Below are 18,357 nucleotides of genomic sequence, written 5' to 3' on the forward strand. Positions count from 1 at the left end.
ACTAAAAATCTACCTAAATACCATTACAATCTATACCATACTATAGAGATAAAACAGACAACATGGTTACGAACCTGAGTAAACAAATTGAAAAAACTTTCAAAGTAAGCTAAAGCTTCCCTTATTAGGTCTTGAAATGAAAGAAGAAATAGTTTGGGATGAAAGTCCGGGCGTTGCAATCAAGATTTCGTAGTTAGACCGTTGATATCGAGCTGATACCATGTTAAATTGCTAATTTCTCCATAAGCTCGAACTTATGTGAAGGGTCAATTATATTAATATATTAGAGGCTCATATATGTCAACACTCCCCCTCAGCGGGATACGCTAAAAATACACAGGTAGAAGGACTGGACATCTTCACCTGGTAGGAGTTGAACCCGAGACCTCTCAGAAACCAGTGGCTCTGATACCATGTTAAATTGTCAACTTCTCCATCAGCTCAAACTTCTGTGAAGGGTCAATTCTATTAATATATTATAGTAGGCTCGGGGACACTCATATATGTCAACAATCTCCCTCAGCGAGACATGCTGGAAATACACAAGTAGAAGGAATGGACATCTTTACCTGGCCGACAGGAGTGGAAATGCACAGGTAGAAGGACTGGACATCTTCACCTGGTAGGAGTTGAACCCGAGACCTCTCAGAAACCAGAGGCTCCAATACCATGTTAAATTGTCAATTTCTCCATAAGCTCAAACTTATGTGAAGGGTCAATCCTATTAATATATCAGAGTATGCTTGGGGACACTCATATATGTCAACAATTACTAATGTCTCAATTTTAGTAAAGGACAACTTTTCTTGAAATTTCTACATTACATGCCAAAGATAGTAACGATGACGAGTATCAGGGAAGACTTTTGCAATGGCTACAGTCATCCCTCTATCTTGGTCAGTGATGATTGCAGTTGGCGCACGACCACCCATGGTTGCAAGCCAGGCCTTAAACAACCATATGAATGTATCTTCTGTCTCATCAAGTAACAACGTGCAACCAAACTGAATCGACTGTATATGATGGTTGACTCCAGTAAAAGGGGCAAAAGGCATAGAGTATACATTCGTACGATATGTGGTATCAAAAGAGACAACATTCCTGAAATACTCATACTGCACTCGAGACCTCCCATCAACCCAGAAAAAGTTTACTGCAGTCCTATTTTGATCTAGATCAATAATGTAGTAGAACTAGGGATTCTTGGCACTCTTCTACATAAAATATCTAAGCACGGTAGTTGCATCACCTTTTTTAGGCATCTTTCTAGACAAACTATAATGATGGTTCTAGAAATCCTTCTTTGTAAACCCAAGTTTTTCTCCACTAAAAACAGTTACAACGTTTTCGACAGGTAAACCATTTTCACCAAAAATTTCAGTCAACCTCTTCGCTGCTTCAGACATATTTTTGTTCGATCTCATGCAATTTCTCTTTGCTAGACTAACCAAACCGTGGCTATGTTCATTTTCAGTGCAACTTACAGAGTATATCTCTTTGTGTTTTCTTTTTGTAATACGTATTCTAGCGGGGCAACTACACCTGACAGTGCTAGTATTTCTAGAAACACCCACTTCTTCCACTTCTCTTTTGTTGTTATGGACCCCTTCATGTGTGCAAATCATTAAACAACCCGTAGCAAAATCCACATATTTTTTCCTATCCGTCGACCGAACATGAGTCTCAAATCCCTCTTGTAGACCATATTGTTTGTAGCAAGTCTTTGTGTCGTCAATACTACTAAAAACCATACCTACAAACAGAGTAACTAGTTTATGCGTTTCTCTATCTGGGGATTTATTCGAAGAAGACCCAACAACTACGTCTTTGTCGATACTAATTGTTACATTTTCTGCCGTTGACTCCATTTCTTCCAATTTTGGGTTTGAGTTCTCAATTTGGAGAAGGGAGAAGGCAAATCTAGCTAGATTTTCTGTTTGAATTTTTCTGTGTTCCAATAGTTTGAATATTTTGGTTTGAATTTGTAGGTGATTTGGAGCAAATTGTATCAAAGTTGTTAGAGTTTGGTTTGATTTTGTGTTTATCAATGTTGACTTTGGAGGTGAAAATGGTTTGATTTTGGAGGAAATTTGGGCGAGAGGAATAGGAGCTCAAAACCCTTCGTAAGTTTTATGGATATATGTCGGTGTAAATATGGCTTAATTTCGAAATATCGTGTTTGATCCTTATTTGGATTTAGGATGATCCAACGGTGGCATTTCGGTTGTAAGATGGTTGTCTCGATTTTGGCTGTCAACCTAGCCGGACAGTATATATATATTGGCCGTTTAGGCACTTGCCTAGAAGGTCTATGTGCTAGGCACTCTCCCACCACCCAACTACCGCCTAGCGTTTTTTAGAACATTGCGTCAAGGTAGTCTAAGCTACAGAGATCATCAATATGAAATTATGAACCGATGCTAAGCTAGGCCAACAATGGTACACAATCGAAGTTCTCCCAATATTGTGTTGAGGTATAAAGCCTATAATACATAGCAGGGATGGTTTGGTCAAATTGTCATTGACTTTGCCGTCCTGACTACTGTGTAGTGATTAGTGGAAAGCTTCAAACACAGAGTGTCAAATTTACATCCAAGCACATTCAATACCGAGTTCTAAACAACATGGAAAGAAATACTGAAGAAGTTTTTTCGGTGTGCGCAACTGTAGTGGCCCCAACAACTGCTGTTACATGTGCACAATTCCTGCCTTTAAGCCACATTCTCCTGTTGTTTGAGTGAAACATAAAACAGGTTTCAGTATCTCCAACAATCCAACAATATTGGAAGAGAAGGAAAAAAAGATGGCAATGGGTAGGGGTTATTAAAAGTAAATTTTCCAAATCACCACGTCATAGAACAATAATCGTCATCCAAATCAACAACACCAAAAGCGTTGCAGATGAAGAAGAGGAGGATCCCAGAGAAAATGGAGATCACCAATCATTAAAGAAACAAGAATTTTCCCTAGAAGATATCACCGCAACATAGTATTTAAATATAGGAGGATGGATAACAGTTTCGGTAAGGTGGGTTTTAACCCATGTATGCAGAATGAGAAGGTTTTCACCCATGTATTTTTCCCTTCCTTTGATCACCTGGATGAGAGAACTGGTGGTTACTGTTTTGCGGATTGATTCCAAGCCAATCAAGCTATCGTCTCCACATGACCTATTTGATTGCCTGATAAAAGAAATCTCACTTGAGTTATGAAATCAAAACATAGTTCCCCACTTTGACCTTGAGACAGTCTTTTAGGCCAAAACTGGTTGCTCAGACTTTCTGCAGGCCCACTTGATTAAAGTAATCTGTGCAGAAAGGACACTTATAGGACTAGTCTACCTTGCTTAGATTCAAGGACTGCAAGAGAAATTTCTTTCTCAAGAAAATGTATAATCAACTCTGGAATCAACAAGTTGGTGGTGTGTCATATTTAATTTTATCATCTCCCTTGAGTTACTAGTTTTGCATGATTTCTTCGTCTTCTAATCTCTCTTTGTTTCTTTAGAAACCCTGAGGTTCACTAAGGATCTTTCGCACTATCCTCTAGAGTTGCAAAGGATATACCTAAATTAGACATGTAACGTATAATATGTGCCTAATTATTAAACACATGTTAGACTTTGACAAGCTCTGCCATTTTTCCAGCTTTACAGAGACCAGATACAAGAGAATTATAGCAATAAACATTTGGTGAAATCCCTTCATCACTCATTCTCTCTAAAACCTTTCTAGCCTCTTCCACTTTACTATCACGGGAGTGACCTGCAATAAGAGTTGTGTATATCTTAGCATTTGGCTTCAGACCACCTGCAACCATCAATTATTATACTGTAAGTCACCATTGTGCACCTTACTTTCTTCCTCTTCATCTCATCAAGAAGCTGGAAATCTGTAGGAACTTTTACCTACACAAAGTAGAAATATGGGATTAGTTTGGGCGTACCTATGATTGCTCGGCTCACCCCAGCCATCCCATCTTTGAGGAAGTACAGCACTAGACATAAAACTCATAATAAACACCACCCTAGAATAAGGACCTTCCTAAGATGGCAGTCCCTACGCCAGTGATCCTACAACCCAAGAAGGTAAAGCCCGTGTCCTGTGCTTCGGATACCCTGCATTGTGCTGTGATAGCACTTGGTCCTTTTGCAAGGGAATGCACATGGCTTTTCTGTAGGAATTAACGCAAACAGAAACAACGTTAGTTTTGTGTTGTGCCCTACAGTTGCAGTAAGATATTGAGTTGGTCAAGGCTTCCAATATGGATGGAAAACTAACTTCATAAAGGGAAGCTGCCTCTCCAAATATGTATTGCCTCCCTACATCATCAAGTAGCGTGTCTTGATTGGAAAGAATCATGCAGCTGTAGTATGCTGCTCTATCTCCTGATATCCTCAATGCAACCGCTCTTTTGCTACGCCCAAATGTATTCTGTAAACACGATGCCATTGATATTATACAGTTGAATATAATATATCAATTAATACGTGAAGGTATATTGTCTTAGGCACTGGTGTCTAAGTCAGAGTACACGATGGTGAAACTGTTGGTTGCCATGAATGGCCCAATAGCAGGTATCAAATGTCAATCACAGTCGTAATGTCAATTTGTTGATTTGGTTTTCCTAAAGTTTGTAGTTGGGTCCTGAATTTACTTTAACCTTCTCGTTTCTAAGCTATCTGAATAAATCTTTTAAATTGCATGACTAGGGGGATATTTTGTGTTCAGTGTACTTAAGTACGAAACTCTAAATAAAACTTTATTTGCTAACAAAACTTTGTTTGCTATTGTTAACGGAACCTTATAGTAGAGTTTGCCTACTGGATTCACTTCTGTCGTCGTTTCTTTACGGGTAATGTTAAAATTTTAAATTACATGATTTAATTCATAATTTTTTTGTTTGTGCATGTAATTATATATCTGAGTACTTCTTTTCTTTATATTAGATTTTTTTGTGAGTGCATGATTAAATTTTTTTTGTGTGTTCAATCTAACTACTCTATATATCTGAGTACTTCTTTTGTGTATGTTCAATCTAACTACTCTATTTTAAGTGTCCCTTACAATTATAATTCTGCATTTTTTTTATCTTTATTATAAGAAATCCCTATGGCCAAGGAGAAGAATAAACAGGTTCGTAAATCAAGGCTAAGATGCAATCTTCTCCCACAAAGAGAGTTGGTTATAAATGATTTGCGTGCTACCAGAATTTCAAATATTTGAAGAGTTCAATCTATGCATAGAGAAGAAACCGTGAATAGGCAAAGATACATCACTACTGATGTTGATTTTCAGAACATCAACAACAATTCAACAAATTTTGATTTGTCAGATTTTGATATCATTGACAGCATTCCACTTCGCAAAAGTACTCGCGATATTGGTAAGTATTAAATTAAACACGTTGAATATTTCGATTAATAACTTATATACTTTTTCTTATCTATTTTTTCTTTATATAGAACTATGGGACTTTGGTGAACCCAACAAAATTTGTTCTTTTTGTGGAGCTATACTCTGGAATGAATAAAGGAACAACAAGAAACAAAAGGGACAACTTCCTACATTCTCCATTTGTTGTCAAGTGGGAAAGATACAACTTCCACTATTGAAGAATCCTCCACAATTCTTAAAGGATCTGCTTGAATCAAGGGGACCAAAAAGCACTCATTTTATTGAAAACATAAGATCATATAATTCGATCTTTGCTTTCACATCAATGGGTGGAAAAATAGACTATGCAATTAACAATGGTGGTGGTCCATATGTCTTCATAATTCATGGACAAAAATACCATAAAATTGGATCGTTACTTCCAACAGGAGATAAACCAAAGTTTGCGTAGCTTTATATATATGACATAGAGAACGAGGTGTCCAATAGGTTAAGTGCTCTGCCCAATCAAGCACTCTAACAAGCATTAGATGGTAGTATAGTTGAAGGATTTATAACAATGCTGAATGAGGAAAATGAAATTGCAAAGGCCTTCCGAATGGCACGAGATAGGTTCAATGAAGAGGACTACATACATGTACGCATTAGACTTATTAACACACGCTCAAAAAATGCAAGACAGTACAACCTGCCTACATCTACTGAAGTAGCAGCACTGATGCTTGGAAATGGAGTTGAATTTCATCATCGAGATATAGTTGTTGAACACCAAGAAGAAGGCCTCAAACGAATTACTGAACATTATCCTAGCTTTCACTATAAGAAAGTTGACTTTTAGCCACAGACCAAAACTGTGGGTAAAGGGTTTTAGCCACGACTATCAGTTGTCGCAAGTCCGTGGGGTTTTGACCTGTTGGGAAAATGTTAGCTACAGCGAATGACCATGGGTAATTGCGACGGTCCATGCAACAGCTCAAGCCATAGGAACTTGCAACTGTGAATGACTGTGGCAAACGCCGTCGCAAGTGCCATAGATAATGACTGTGGGATTAGCCGTAGCAACTACCACAACGCTCGACCGTGGCATAAGCCGTGGCAAGTGCCATAGATAATAACCGTGGCATAATCCGTTGCAATTATTTTTGTGAGAGATAAAAGCTGTGCATAATCCGTGGTAAAAGTACCTCTGCCACACACATCTTTTTGCGTTATCTACGGACATTGGCCGTGGCTAAAACGTTTTAAAAAAAAACAAAAATAATATATATATCTATATATATACTAGTTTTATCCACTTTTGCCTTTCAATCCAACTAATAATCCATCCATCTTAATAACAATATTACAAAGAAACCACATTTCCAATCAAAATTCTTTTGCCGAAAAATAGATAAAGAGACGAATATTCATACAAGTAAAAAAAAAAAGTATGTAGCATTTATTACCACAAACTCAATAAGTTTATCGAAAAAAAAAAACCACAAACTCAATACAATATGAATTTCCAAATATTTTTCAATATATTTCATCACCCCGTACAAGTAATAATGCCTTAGTTCACCTCGCACATGTTTCTCCGTTACGTTTTATCTTTCCCTTGCACTTAAATACTTTCGAAAATGATTTGAAGTCCTAGCTTCATAGAACCCTAGCCTTAATAACCTTTTCATGAGCATCCACCTACATACAAATACCTACATACAAATGAATCACAAGGAAATAATATTAAAGTCAAAATCCCATAAGTTTAAAAGTCGGAACCTAGATGAATGGAAAAAAGTCGTAGCACATAGCAAGAGCAATTCTATGTGCTACAATTAAAACTTAAATTAGCATCTCACTTTGTTTTTACTTGCTCTAAAAAATACCATCTAAAGGAAATTAAATTAATCAATGGACAGTGGTTTCCACTAACTTGGGCTTGACATCTACTTTGCATAACTCGTTGAACTTGGGCTGCTCTACATTGCCTAATTGTATCCAATCAAGTCGCATTCATCATGTGTAAGTGCGTAACATATATTTCTAATTTCTACAAGCTATGTACAGAAACTCCAGAGAAAAAATGCCACATGTTCTACTAATGTACGTAAAAAGATGAGATGATGGAGATTCTTACTGAGAGAGTGGTTGGACTAGCATGAGAGGTGAGTTGCTACTTCTAAGGCCCTCCTAAACTTCAGTATTGGAGGAATTTTGGTACTTGTCGTGCACTTGCAAAAAGTTATATTTGTGTAAATAAAAATCACTAATTGTACTATCCAAATTATGTAGAGACCATCTTATTGTATGTCGTGATCATATTGATTACGATTGAATGGTTACACTATATGATCGATCTGTTGAAATTGACATAATTCCCACACATTCCTGGAGGACGCAGGCACTCTATATCAGAATTAGCGTTTGCTTCGGGCAAGGACTGCATTTCCTAAGAAGTGGCAACCCAAAGGAAATAACCGAGGTAATCTCGGAAATAAGACATCTCAATTACCTGACAGTAAAGAGATTAACCAGATAAGACAAAACACATATACACAACCATAAATATAAGGAAGTTCGCCATAAGGCCGATTAGAAAATTTCTGAAAGCATAAGTTCGTTACTAACCTTAACTCTATTTCCCCTTTTATGTAAATACTAGGGTATGCCCATGCCTACAGCCCGCGAGGCGTCGACGTGCCTGCGGCGCTACCTCAACGCTCGAGGAGCCTTACGGTTGGTCTACGATATACATATATAATAAATATAAAAATGACAAAAGCAAATAATAGAATTTCTATACCATAGGGAACTGGAAAACGTTTTAAAAGGTAGTATTCCACGACTGACAGCCTTCTCTTTCCATTAATAATGTAAACCATCATAAAAGAAATGTGGGAAAAAAACTGTCAGGAGCATTTCTGTCGGAATAAAGCTACAAATACCTGCATTAAGTTCAAAATCCAATAGGCAATCGAACAGGTTGTTGTCTTGTTCTGTGTCAAAAAGAAGCAGGGTCTTCTATCAGAACATGGATTCCAAATAGAAACATGAAAATTTGACGTATATGCATTTAGTAACGATTGAAACATTTGAAAAAGTGTACCTTAGCAATCTGTAGAGCGAGGAACGCAACCCATACGAAAACAAGAAGGCCAAATTCCTTCCAAAGAGACATTCTCAAGGATAGGGACCTAGAAAAGCATCTGAAGTTAACCTAGGCTGCTTAAACAGAGTGACATAGTAGTAGCATATACTAACCTCTTGATCTCCATTAGCATTTGTCTCCTTGTGAGTACCGTTGCTTGGGCCACCAGGTAACGCCTTGTATTCTACTTCTTCGTTACCTAATTAAACAGGAAGGGATGGTAACTATCAAGTTGAAGTACAAAAAATGAAGTGATAGTATGAAATCTTGATGCTATCTGATACTTAAAGAAAGCATACCAACGTACCATTTGACTCCAATCGTTTATCTGATTCCATGTTCTTGTGAAGGAAATCTCTAGCTAATTTTCATTTTGCAGAATAACCCTGTAGTCAATCCCCTTTACTCTACATGACCAAAATAATGTCAATCGCCTCATTCTGCAGAAGACACACAAAATCTAAAAGCGTAGAAAGCAAGTTAGAATTGTAAATGAAACCATAATTACTGTTTGAAGGGAAGTTTATGAGTGCCAACCCTATCTCTCCATTTTCCCTCCAATATATAGGCCGAGCTTGGGCGAGATTCAAATACACATGATTGAAAAGACGAAAATGGAGGAATGTATAACAAGGATAAACAGTAAAGATTAGACAAACTACTTGCTTAAAGGCATTGCTAAGTTGCTGCTCAAGATTGTGCAACTTCTTTTTCTTCTCTAAAAACTCCTTGTCCTCCTTAACCAATGTTCTGGGACATTAGTACTGTTTATCTCAATTTCAGTTTCACTGTTCAATACTTCATCAGCAGTCACTTGAGTTTTTGGTTGAGATACAAACATGGAATTTCTTAATTTAAAGTCGTAGAGGTCCAAAATCAAATATGACTAGGAACTGCATAAGGTAGAATGGACGCAATTAACCATATGAGTAGCTTAATTTAAAGTAATATTGCACAACTTCATCTCCCAACTACTTACAGTTCTAGCTAATGATAAACCAATTTCGGGTTGCGGTGAGAAAAACCGATTATACCTGGGATGCAGATTCTTGGATGGATGGGAATTTCTTTAGTTGGTAGTCTGCGCAAGTTCCACAAGACGCCTACATATTTCCGAGGCACGGCGTGCATCTCCTCCGAAATAGCTGCCAACGGTGAAGTGCCATTCATGAGATATTGAAATGGATGGGCAATTTATTACAACTTTGCAACTCATTATGATCATGTATACATTTACAACAAATCATAAATTGAGAAAGTTGATTTTACAGTAAATAGCAAAGCCAACAAAATGAATGGACTCACCTTTCTCGAAGCAAACTCTACGGCTTGTTTTTCAAATGTGTCAATGCCTTTAAGACGACTTGATATGATTTCTTGAAGCTATTGATAGTTGTAAGGGCCAAAAGACAACCTTTGTATCCCCATTCGACTCGAAATACGAGGAAGCAACTTCTCTGGAAGGTCCATGGTATTTGCAATCCCAACAAAAAAAAGTATCGCCAGTTGATTTAAAAGAAACTAGAGTGGCTCGGTGGGTCGCATAACAAGGGATCAAAGCAAGTACAATGAGAATAAATGGTACCTATTACAACCAGCTTGGAATTTGGCTTTGTAGGCTAATCAAGAATGTTGTATAAGACCTGCAGTCACAGAGATGGTTAAGAATTGGAAGTCCTATGATGGTGACAACAAAAAGAATACATAAATGCAGAGTAAAAGTTACCGATTGGTTCCTAGTCACAAGGAGATCAAGTTCATCAATCAAGTAAAACACAAAGTTGGTTATCCTCTTTGCCAACTCTAGTATCATCTAAAACCTCTCATTTAGTAACTGGAGAGCCTTTTTCCAACCAACTCTATGTCCACTTAGTGCTTCATATAAACCCGTGAAACCAAGCCATTACTAAAAATGAAGACAACAATACAAAAAAAGCAAAAAAGCCATATTACATTCATAATTCCATTACCTTGTAAATATTCCCGTGAGATGCCAATCTTAGACCATTAATTTCAACGAAGCAATATGGTTTAATACTTCCTACATCAACTTCAGATCTTAGATTCCTCATCACCGAAAGGACACTCATGGTCTGCAATAGAAAGCGAGATAGAATGCAAATTAGCACACCTTCAGATTATGGTCGGGGTTGCCTGACCATGGTTTTCACTCCATGAGGGAAACCGAAAAGAAAGTAAATACTCATGATCACAAGCTTGAGAGACTAAAACAATAATTAATCTCCCAGCCACTTAAAGAATAAAACACAGAAAATGGTCTTGAACCTACTTTGCCAGTCGGGAACACCATGGATATAAAGGCGCAATACTAAGCATTGATCATCACAGATTAGCCTTTTGACAAATGCGTTTATATCATCCATTTCTCTCGCATATACAAACAAACTCGTTATTAAATCTAAAAGCACAAAATAGCAACCTACATTATCTAACACCTGCTACATACTTATTTCTGCAAAGGCAAATGTTTAGGTAGAGTAGCCAACAACAATGTTGCTTGTGCTTTTTCCAGCATAGATTGCTTGCCAAATCTCACATGCTCTAGTATCTTTTTTGACCCTATTTTTTGAAGTCCATAGATCTGCCCTTTCCGTGAGTTCTGCATGCAAAGACAACGTGATAAGCATTAACATTTTGGTACCCCTCAAATTAAGGACGCAAGAATACAATAAAAGAGATAAGTGAACGCATTGCAGCCCAATTGATGAGTAGGCGATTAAGCCCGAGTAAATGATCCCTTCAGTCTTCTTTCTCTAAGTCCAAGTCTTTGTCCTTATCGAGCCTGAATCCTTACAGAATTCCATTCTTCATCATTGTCAAATCCTCCATCATCCTAGCACCGCGATAAGATACAAGTACAATTAAGTTTCACAATGTAATTCCTAGAGAACAATTTCCTATACATTTTATCTTTTTGTATAGTTTTGAATTTGATTAGAAAAATGCATGCACTAGACAAAATATGCAAGAAAAATGAAAAAAAAAATTAAAACAAGAATCCTCAATATAAGTATACACCAGTTATATACAAGATTAGCATAATTAACTTTCCACTTAATCGACAAAATGCTACTTTCTCGGTTTCGAGACATACCTCATCTCCATTATCAATCTTAGCGAGGCGCTTTGAAACGTGCCAATGGCCATCATATTCATACTCACAAAGAAAGACATCATCTCCCTCATTTGTGGCTTTAGGAAATTCTTTGGGGCTCATAACAAAACAATGCCTTAGGGACAGATTCCATCTGCAAAGTAGTGCACAACAACAGAGTTGAAATTGTCATCCTCATGAAAGAGTTAAATTGGTATGGAATAAGGAAGTGGGGGAAAAAAGGGTAATAGATAGTCGGTTCTAAAAATATGGTGATTGCATCCGAAAGGCATGATGGAACCTGCCCACAAAGTTACTACTTTAAGGTAAATTTCAAAGGAAAAACATATAGAAGAGATCGCCACTCACAAGTGATGCGAGGTTTTGTAAATGTATCCGAAAAGAATAAACCGAAATTGAACGGCATCTGCAGAAGCAATGAATGGGCTGGAATCTTTGTAACTTCTCTCCAAAGGTTTCTCACCTAAAATTCTACCACGGCTTTCTCATGTCATCTTCTGCGACTTGGTATTGATTCCTTCTCGCAGACTTGGTACTAATTCCATATCCACATGTTGCTTATTTTGATTGTGATGTTTTTGCTCCCTCCCATAGCCTCCTTACATAGTAATCATGGCGTAAAGCGAACAAAAGAGGTTGAATGAGAAAAATTATTGTCAATGACGTAAGCATGCACTAATGCACTATCAATGTAGATGTACTTACAATGGATCGGCTCCGCAGAAAATTCCCATCTCCACATCACGGATTTGGTTGGAATTTTCTCGGATTCCAAGAAGAACCTCCGTAAAACTCAAACCTCTCAGGCTATGAAAAATTCTCACCTTCAAGAAACTATCAAGAGATTCAGTGTTCATTGGAAGAAAAAAAATGGATAATTATCAAAGTAACAAGGCTATACGTAATACTTACCAAACACTTGAATTGTAGACACTATCTTATTCAACTCGGGAACTAAATCTGCATATTCTTGTGCTTCAAAGGACAGGTGAGGTTGCTTTCACTTCATAACCTGCAAAAACCAATCAGTTCCACCTTTTCCCTCCTCCTTTATGACCAGCAACACAAATATCTATTTTGCGTTGGCGGAGCTAAAAAGGGGTTAGATTAGTACAAAGAATCCCACCACCTGAAAAAGTAAACAAACAACCACACAATTGCAAGTACCACATATAGCACAACCAAAATATCTATAAAACACCATAGTCCAACATATAACACAACCAAAATATCCATAAAACAAATAACACATCAAAGTATCCATAACAAAACAACGTATCCACACTATACCATAATAGGCTATTACTAACAGTAAAAAACCGTTACAAAAAATATTTGTAACACTTTTTATCCGTAACAATTTGGGCGTGGGTAATCTGTTACAAATATTTGTAACGGTTTAAAAGCGTTACAAAGCATTATTTAGCTAACGGTTTTTTCCGTAACTGGAAAATATTTGCTAACGGTTTTCTTTACTCAATTATATTACTATTTAGTAACGGTTTTATAACGTTAGTAACGTTTTTTTTTGTGTTACTCTTTTCTAACATTAGTAACGGTTTTATAAAATTAGTAACGCTTTTTTTGTGTTACTCTTTTCTAACATCAATAACAGTTTTATAAAGTTAGTAACACTTTTTTGTGTTACTGATTTATAAAATTGGTAACGGTTAATTTTCTTTTGGTAACGGTTTTGCTACTTCGTAAGTGTTACTCATTGCAAAGCTTAGTTACAGTTTTCCACCATTACAAAACTATTTCATATGTAAAAAAAATAATTTCCCCCAAAACCACCCTTTTTGGGAGACTACTGAATCTGCCCCCATTTATTAGTATTCTACAATCGTCCATAACATAAACAAGAAATTAATCTCACAAATACATCCAATCACATAATCTTTTATTAAAATAACATCACCAAAACATCTTTCATAAGTAGGACTTGCCACGAATGAAATACACACTATTTTCCAAATCAATGGGACTTGTCTTTAAACTCAAACTCTCACGTCATTTGTATACAACTAGCACCTTTAGTATTTGCAAGCATCAGGAGATGATTTTGAGATTGTATCATCAGAAAAGTCCCTTTCATCCTATACACCAATAGAAATATATAAAAATAAGTCAGGCAGTAGAAAACAAATATATATAGATATATACTTATATCATATTCTTAAGTAGTGGCTCCTTATAATCAAACTACAGAATTCAGAAAAGAGAATATGGTAGTAGGCTAGTAACAATAGAAGCATAGTATAAACATGAAAGTTTATGTAACGCCCCAAAACCATATAACCTTGTCAGACACCTTGACAAAAGGCATAAAAATTTCGGCAGTCTCCTCTGTATTTTCAACATTTCATATACATAAATCATGTTATAACCTAGAAATCAAATAATATATTGATTCATAGAACTAGATACTCAAATATATATTGATTCGTAGAACCAGCTACTTAACCATCTCAACCAATGTCAGTTAAGTCAAATAACCAATCCTCAAATCAAAAAGACACTATAAATTATATACCAAAATTAAAATGAAAACAACAAATACATCACTTCCACTTATATCAGTGTAGACACCTCTATTAGTTCCAACCAGAGATACCACACTTCGAATATATATACACCATACATTCACACTACTCACATGTAAGAACCCATCTTCTAAAACACAACTCGTGAATATTCCAACATCCACATACAATTGTCACATATGAAACGAAAGAAAACCACACAAGAACCTTACCTTCCATTAACTACTAGGTCTCCTGTTGCTGCTCTCCATCTACGTTCCAACACGGAACGCTAAAGCTAGTTCCTCACTCGGAGGCATTTTCAGCAGACTAGTAACACTAACCAGAGGCATAGATGTCCTCATCTTCAACATCAAGTTTTTCAACTACTCCAATGCCAAAACCAAGACCAATTTTTCCTTTGATGATTTAAAGGCAAAAATCAGAACCAGCACACAACAAAAAAAACCAATCCAATCAACACAAAAGTCGAACCAGCACATTCACTTGATCAAAGACAAAGATCAAACCATACTTACTCAATCAAAACCCACAAAATAATTACACCAAAAAAAATGACACTGTCATGCTAGCCTATTCATGATTATGCAAGTACAAAGTCAATCTAAAGCTTTAAAAAAAATACATGAGAGAATGGTGGAAACATAATATATTAAAATTACCGGTTCCATGAGATAACATTCACATCTGCTTTATGTGCCTTAATAAAAACTGCATGTGTTTTTCCCAAACGGGTATCCCATATGGCAAACGTACCATCCACAGAATATGACGCAAAAACATCAGCTTCGGTAGGGCTCCACTGCATGAAGGAATTTAGACAACTTTTAGAATGGAATAGACTTCAAATTGAGGACTTACTGCATTAAAACACCCACACAAAAAAACGAAGAAGTTTTGTTAATCAAGTTAGAGTGTACCTGGAGATCCTCAACACTTTCGGCATGCCCAACAAAAGGAGTATATTCTACTTCATGTTCCACTAGACAAAGGCTCCCACAAATGAATAGCCTTCTTACAATCCCCTTAAGACATGAAAAAATAAGAAAGAAAATAGTAGCAGTGTTAGTTTTGAGTACATTGTTTTGGGGCAACATAATTCAAATACATCACCAAACAGAGATATATCACTTCAAATATACAACGAGATCCTTGAATAGATCTATTCTTTGACCAAAGTGAATAAAAGAAAAAGATACAAAAACAAACATTGTATAATATTACCAGATACAAGCCTTCCATGAGGAGATATGTGAGTGCTTATTGCAGTAATAACTCTTATATATTCATTGAGTATGTCGGGCCAAGGATGAAAAGATTGGGTCATGGTAATCTACAAATCCTACAAATTTCCTCATATCCATATACTAAACTAGCTATTGCAATCTACAAGCTTCCCTAGTTATTCCTTCTTTTCTACTGAACCCGCTCATTATATTATATATACTAGACCTCATACACCTAAATCCAATTATTCAATTCTTTAAAAGATAGTGATCAATCATATCCAACAAACAATAAAACTCATATAGCAGATTATGAAGTGTACTTAATTAAGATGAAGAACAACAAACACTAGTTTACTTGAACAAAAGCACAATGAACCAAAGCTGGAGTTCAGTATCATTCAAAATCTAAAACCATGCATGGAAGAAAATAAGATCTCATTCATTTCAAGGCTTCATCATCAGTTATTGAATAATGCAGTTGTTGTCATTAGATGCTTCGCAGGACCCTGAACATATAAAATTCACTAATATTAGCTCATGTATATACCTTCATAAAATTCAATTCTATTGTACCATGGGTGTTAATAAATGTCAAGATTTCAGTTACATTAAATGTATGTTATAAATCAATGGTCTATATGTCTATGAATGCATGTTATCAATCAATGGTCAGAAGCCTTCACATTGAATATAGACATAGCTAGGTACTGCACTTTAACTTAAGCATAAAAGTATCCTAGCTTTACGTTCCCCCTCCACGGTAGTGTTGAACTTCCATGAGAATCTTTCAATGGTTATGGCAGTGAGAAATTGAGAATAGCTTGCTATTAAGCTATATAAAATTATAAACATTTTTACTTCAATCTCTTGATATTGAAACCCATCTAATCTTCTCTTATTTACATGAAATTATTTCACAATCAAAGCACAGTAGCACATGAACTAGATGAACATCAGTACTTTCTCAACGGAGATGTTCTTACCTCATTCATTTTAGCTTTATTATTTGCCTCTAACATCAATCCAAATTGAATATGGGGAAAGTGTGCCCACTGAAAAATAGGAAAATCAAAAGTCATCACAATCAGTTCAGTTTGACTTATTAAGCAAAAAGGCATCTTGGTATGTTAGATTTTCCATCTTACATTTTTGGCAACCACGCTGAATGCTTGTCTGTGACTTATATCTGGATTATTAGCCTTAATTCTCTGAATTTCCTCTCTGCACTCCATGTAAATGTGCACAAGTAATAAATTGATTAATTTTAAAGCAACCTCATCATGTTATTAGAAATATTCAAGAAATTTTGTAATGTTTCATTACTTTATAAATTGATTATATGCAGAAGGCACCCTTGGCCTCTTTCCATGAGTTGCATAGAGACATAATCATAAGTCAATAATACAACACCAACAAAAATTTGTCATTACTTATAACGAACAAATAAGTCACTAATTAAAGTTCAATTTACTGCCATAGGGATCACTAGAATTTTTTCTCACACAAGTAAAGATTTGTTATTAATGATCAGGTGAAAGAAAATTTCAACAAGGGTAGTGGCTGTTACAACCAAATAGACCTAAAGCAAATAGATCACTAGAAGTTATTATTGGAATATGTTAGAAGAATTAATGTAAACGAATGTTGATTAAATCCTACAACAAGAGAACTTACAGCGACTTGTGATGCTAGCTTCCTTGGCAGTAGAAGATGGTTGATCAATCCTATGATCTAGTATAGGAAAGCTTTGTCTCTAAAAAAACAGAATAACAAAGCAAATAAGCTTGAAGTTAAGACTTACCATATAGCATTGGTGTTTGTTGTGTTTTTTTTCAATAAACGTGTGTGTGAATTGAAATGACTTTTAAAGTTATCTTTTACAAACAAAGTAACTAGATTGACAGTTGTAAAGACAAGATTTGACAAAATGAAAGAGTGATCATGAAAAAGTGTGCTGAAACAGAATGACAATGTCTGGAAAAAACATAGATAGGTTTTGGATTATGGCGGCTGATACAATGCTGCTTAGAACCCAAAAGTAATTACAAAGAGTTGACTTTAGTTTAATAAAGAATCAAATCCGTCAATTTGAACGCTATATGTCAAGATAAAGGTTGTGCATACTTGAGATTCTCTTATAAAGTGATAACGAGTTCTTGCTAGGAAAACGACTGCAGCGCCGCTACCATGTTCACGGACCAAAGGTTAGTGCAATGTCCACAATTAATGCGGATTCTTGTAATCGTATAAGATGCTGCATGGAATACTCACCTGCAAATAACAACAAAAGAACAAGACAGTAAAAATGTCAAGAACGAATTGAAAAAGCATTTAAATGTGAGCTGCAGTCCCAGACCTGCATAGAAAAGCCAGTTGTATATACAATTCAATGATACAAACATTTTTGTGAGGCGTAAGGAATTAGATAAAAGTGATAGGGCAGTTTGCACATACTACACTAGAGGAAGCTGACAGTGGAACAATACACCTAGCAAACGGATGAACAAAGAACTACGCCAACTCCAGGTTTCAAGCTCAGGTGACTGAACTAATTTGATTTCAAACGCTTTACTTTGAAGGCAATATGTTGACATATAAGCACATGACCACCTCCTCCCCACACACACACACACACACACAATTCTTATGTTGTGTGTCATCTGTTTTCAGAGTGAGAAGTAGCTATTAAACAATTGAAGAATAGTATAAGGTGATTGTCATGCATCAGTAGTCCTCATATTCCTTCATGTACTACAGATAAAGTAAACCTACCAGTGTTAAGAACATAATCAAATTAGACACTTCATCTAACTTAAATGATGGATAAAATCCATGTTAATGTCGTGCATACCTATGTACCAATCAGAAATCAATTGGTTCTTAGTGCTCCAAGACCAATGATTAATCGCATTGGACATCTGCA

General features: G+C 36.1%; 1 protein-coding gene, 2 long non-coding RNA genes, 1 other non-coding gene and 1 pseudogene across 5 annotated transcripts; all 5 read right to left on the reverse strand.

Annotated features, from left to right (window-relative positions):
* Positions 1–1,289: 1,289 nt before the first annotated feature.
* On the reverse strand, positions 1,290–1,868 carry LOC147498451 (protein FAR1-RELATED SEQUENCE 5-like). Its single transcript, XM_086563238.1, has one exon. The coding sequence runs from the start codon at positions 1,866–1,868 to the stop codon at positions 1,290–1,292; it is 579 nt and encodes a 192-aa protein (XP_086419364.1).
* Positions 1,869–6,805: 4,937 nt separating this feature from the next.
* On the reverse strand, positions 6,806–9,081 carry LOC147498452 (uncharacterized). 2 transcript variants are annotated; one of them, XR_015194301.1, is made up of 6 exons: positions 9,064–9,081; positions 8,834–8,933; positions 8,640–8,725; positions 8,485–8,572; positions 8,324–8,374; positions 6,806–7,090 (listed from the first exon to the last, which is right to left on the reverse strand). It is a non-coding gene; the product is annotated as an uncharacterized LOC147498452 (long non-coding RNA). The 2 variants fall into 2 exon arrangements; XR_015194299.1 differs by lacking the exon at positions 9,064–9,081 and having other exon boundaries at positions 8,834–9,057.
* On the reverse strand, positions 8,934–11,255 carry LOC147498453 (origin of replication complex subunit 1-like; annotated as a pseudogene).
* A 401-nt stretch (positions 11,256–11,656) lies between these two features.
* On the reverse strand, positions 11,657–11,734 carry LOC147498454 (small nucleolar RNA snoR28). Its single transcript, XR_015197265.1, has one exon. It is a non-coding gene; the product is annotated as a small nucleolar RNA snoR28 (small nucleolar RNA).
* A 4,845-nt stretch (positions 11,735–16,579) lies between these two features.
* On the reverse strand, positions 16,580–17,656 carry LOC147498455 (uncharacterized). The gene is made up of 3 exons (XR_015194302.1): positions 17,559–17,656; positions 17,109–17,187; positions 16,580–16,655 (listed from the first exon to the last, which is right to left on the reverse strand). It is a non-coding gene; the product is annotated as an uncharacterized LOC147498455 (long non-coding RNA).
* Positions 17,657–18,357: the final 701 nt, after the last annotated feature.

Source organism: Coptis chinensis, chromosome 5 (genome assembly GCF_015680905.1).
Source record: "Coptis chinensis isolate HL-2020 chromosome 5, ASM1568090v1, whole genome shotgun sequence".
In the NCBI taxonomy this organism is placed as follows: Eukaryota; Viridiplantae; Streptophyta; class Magnoliopsida; order Ranunculales; family Ranunculaceae; genus Coptis; species Coptis chinensis.

What these genes read in the sequence shown, in the direction of transcription:
- LOC147498451 (XM_086563238.1), bottom strand. Translation starts at nt 1,868, where the DNA reads ATGGAGTCAACGGCAGAAAATGTAACAATTAGTATCGACAAAGACGTA.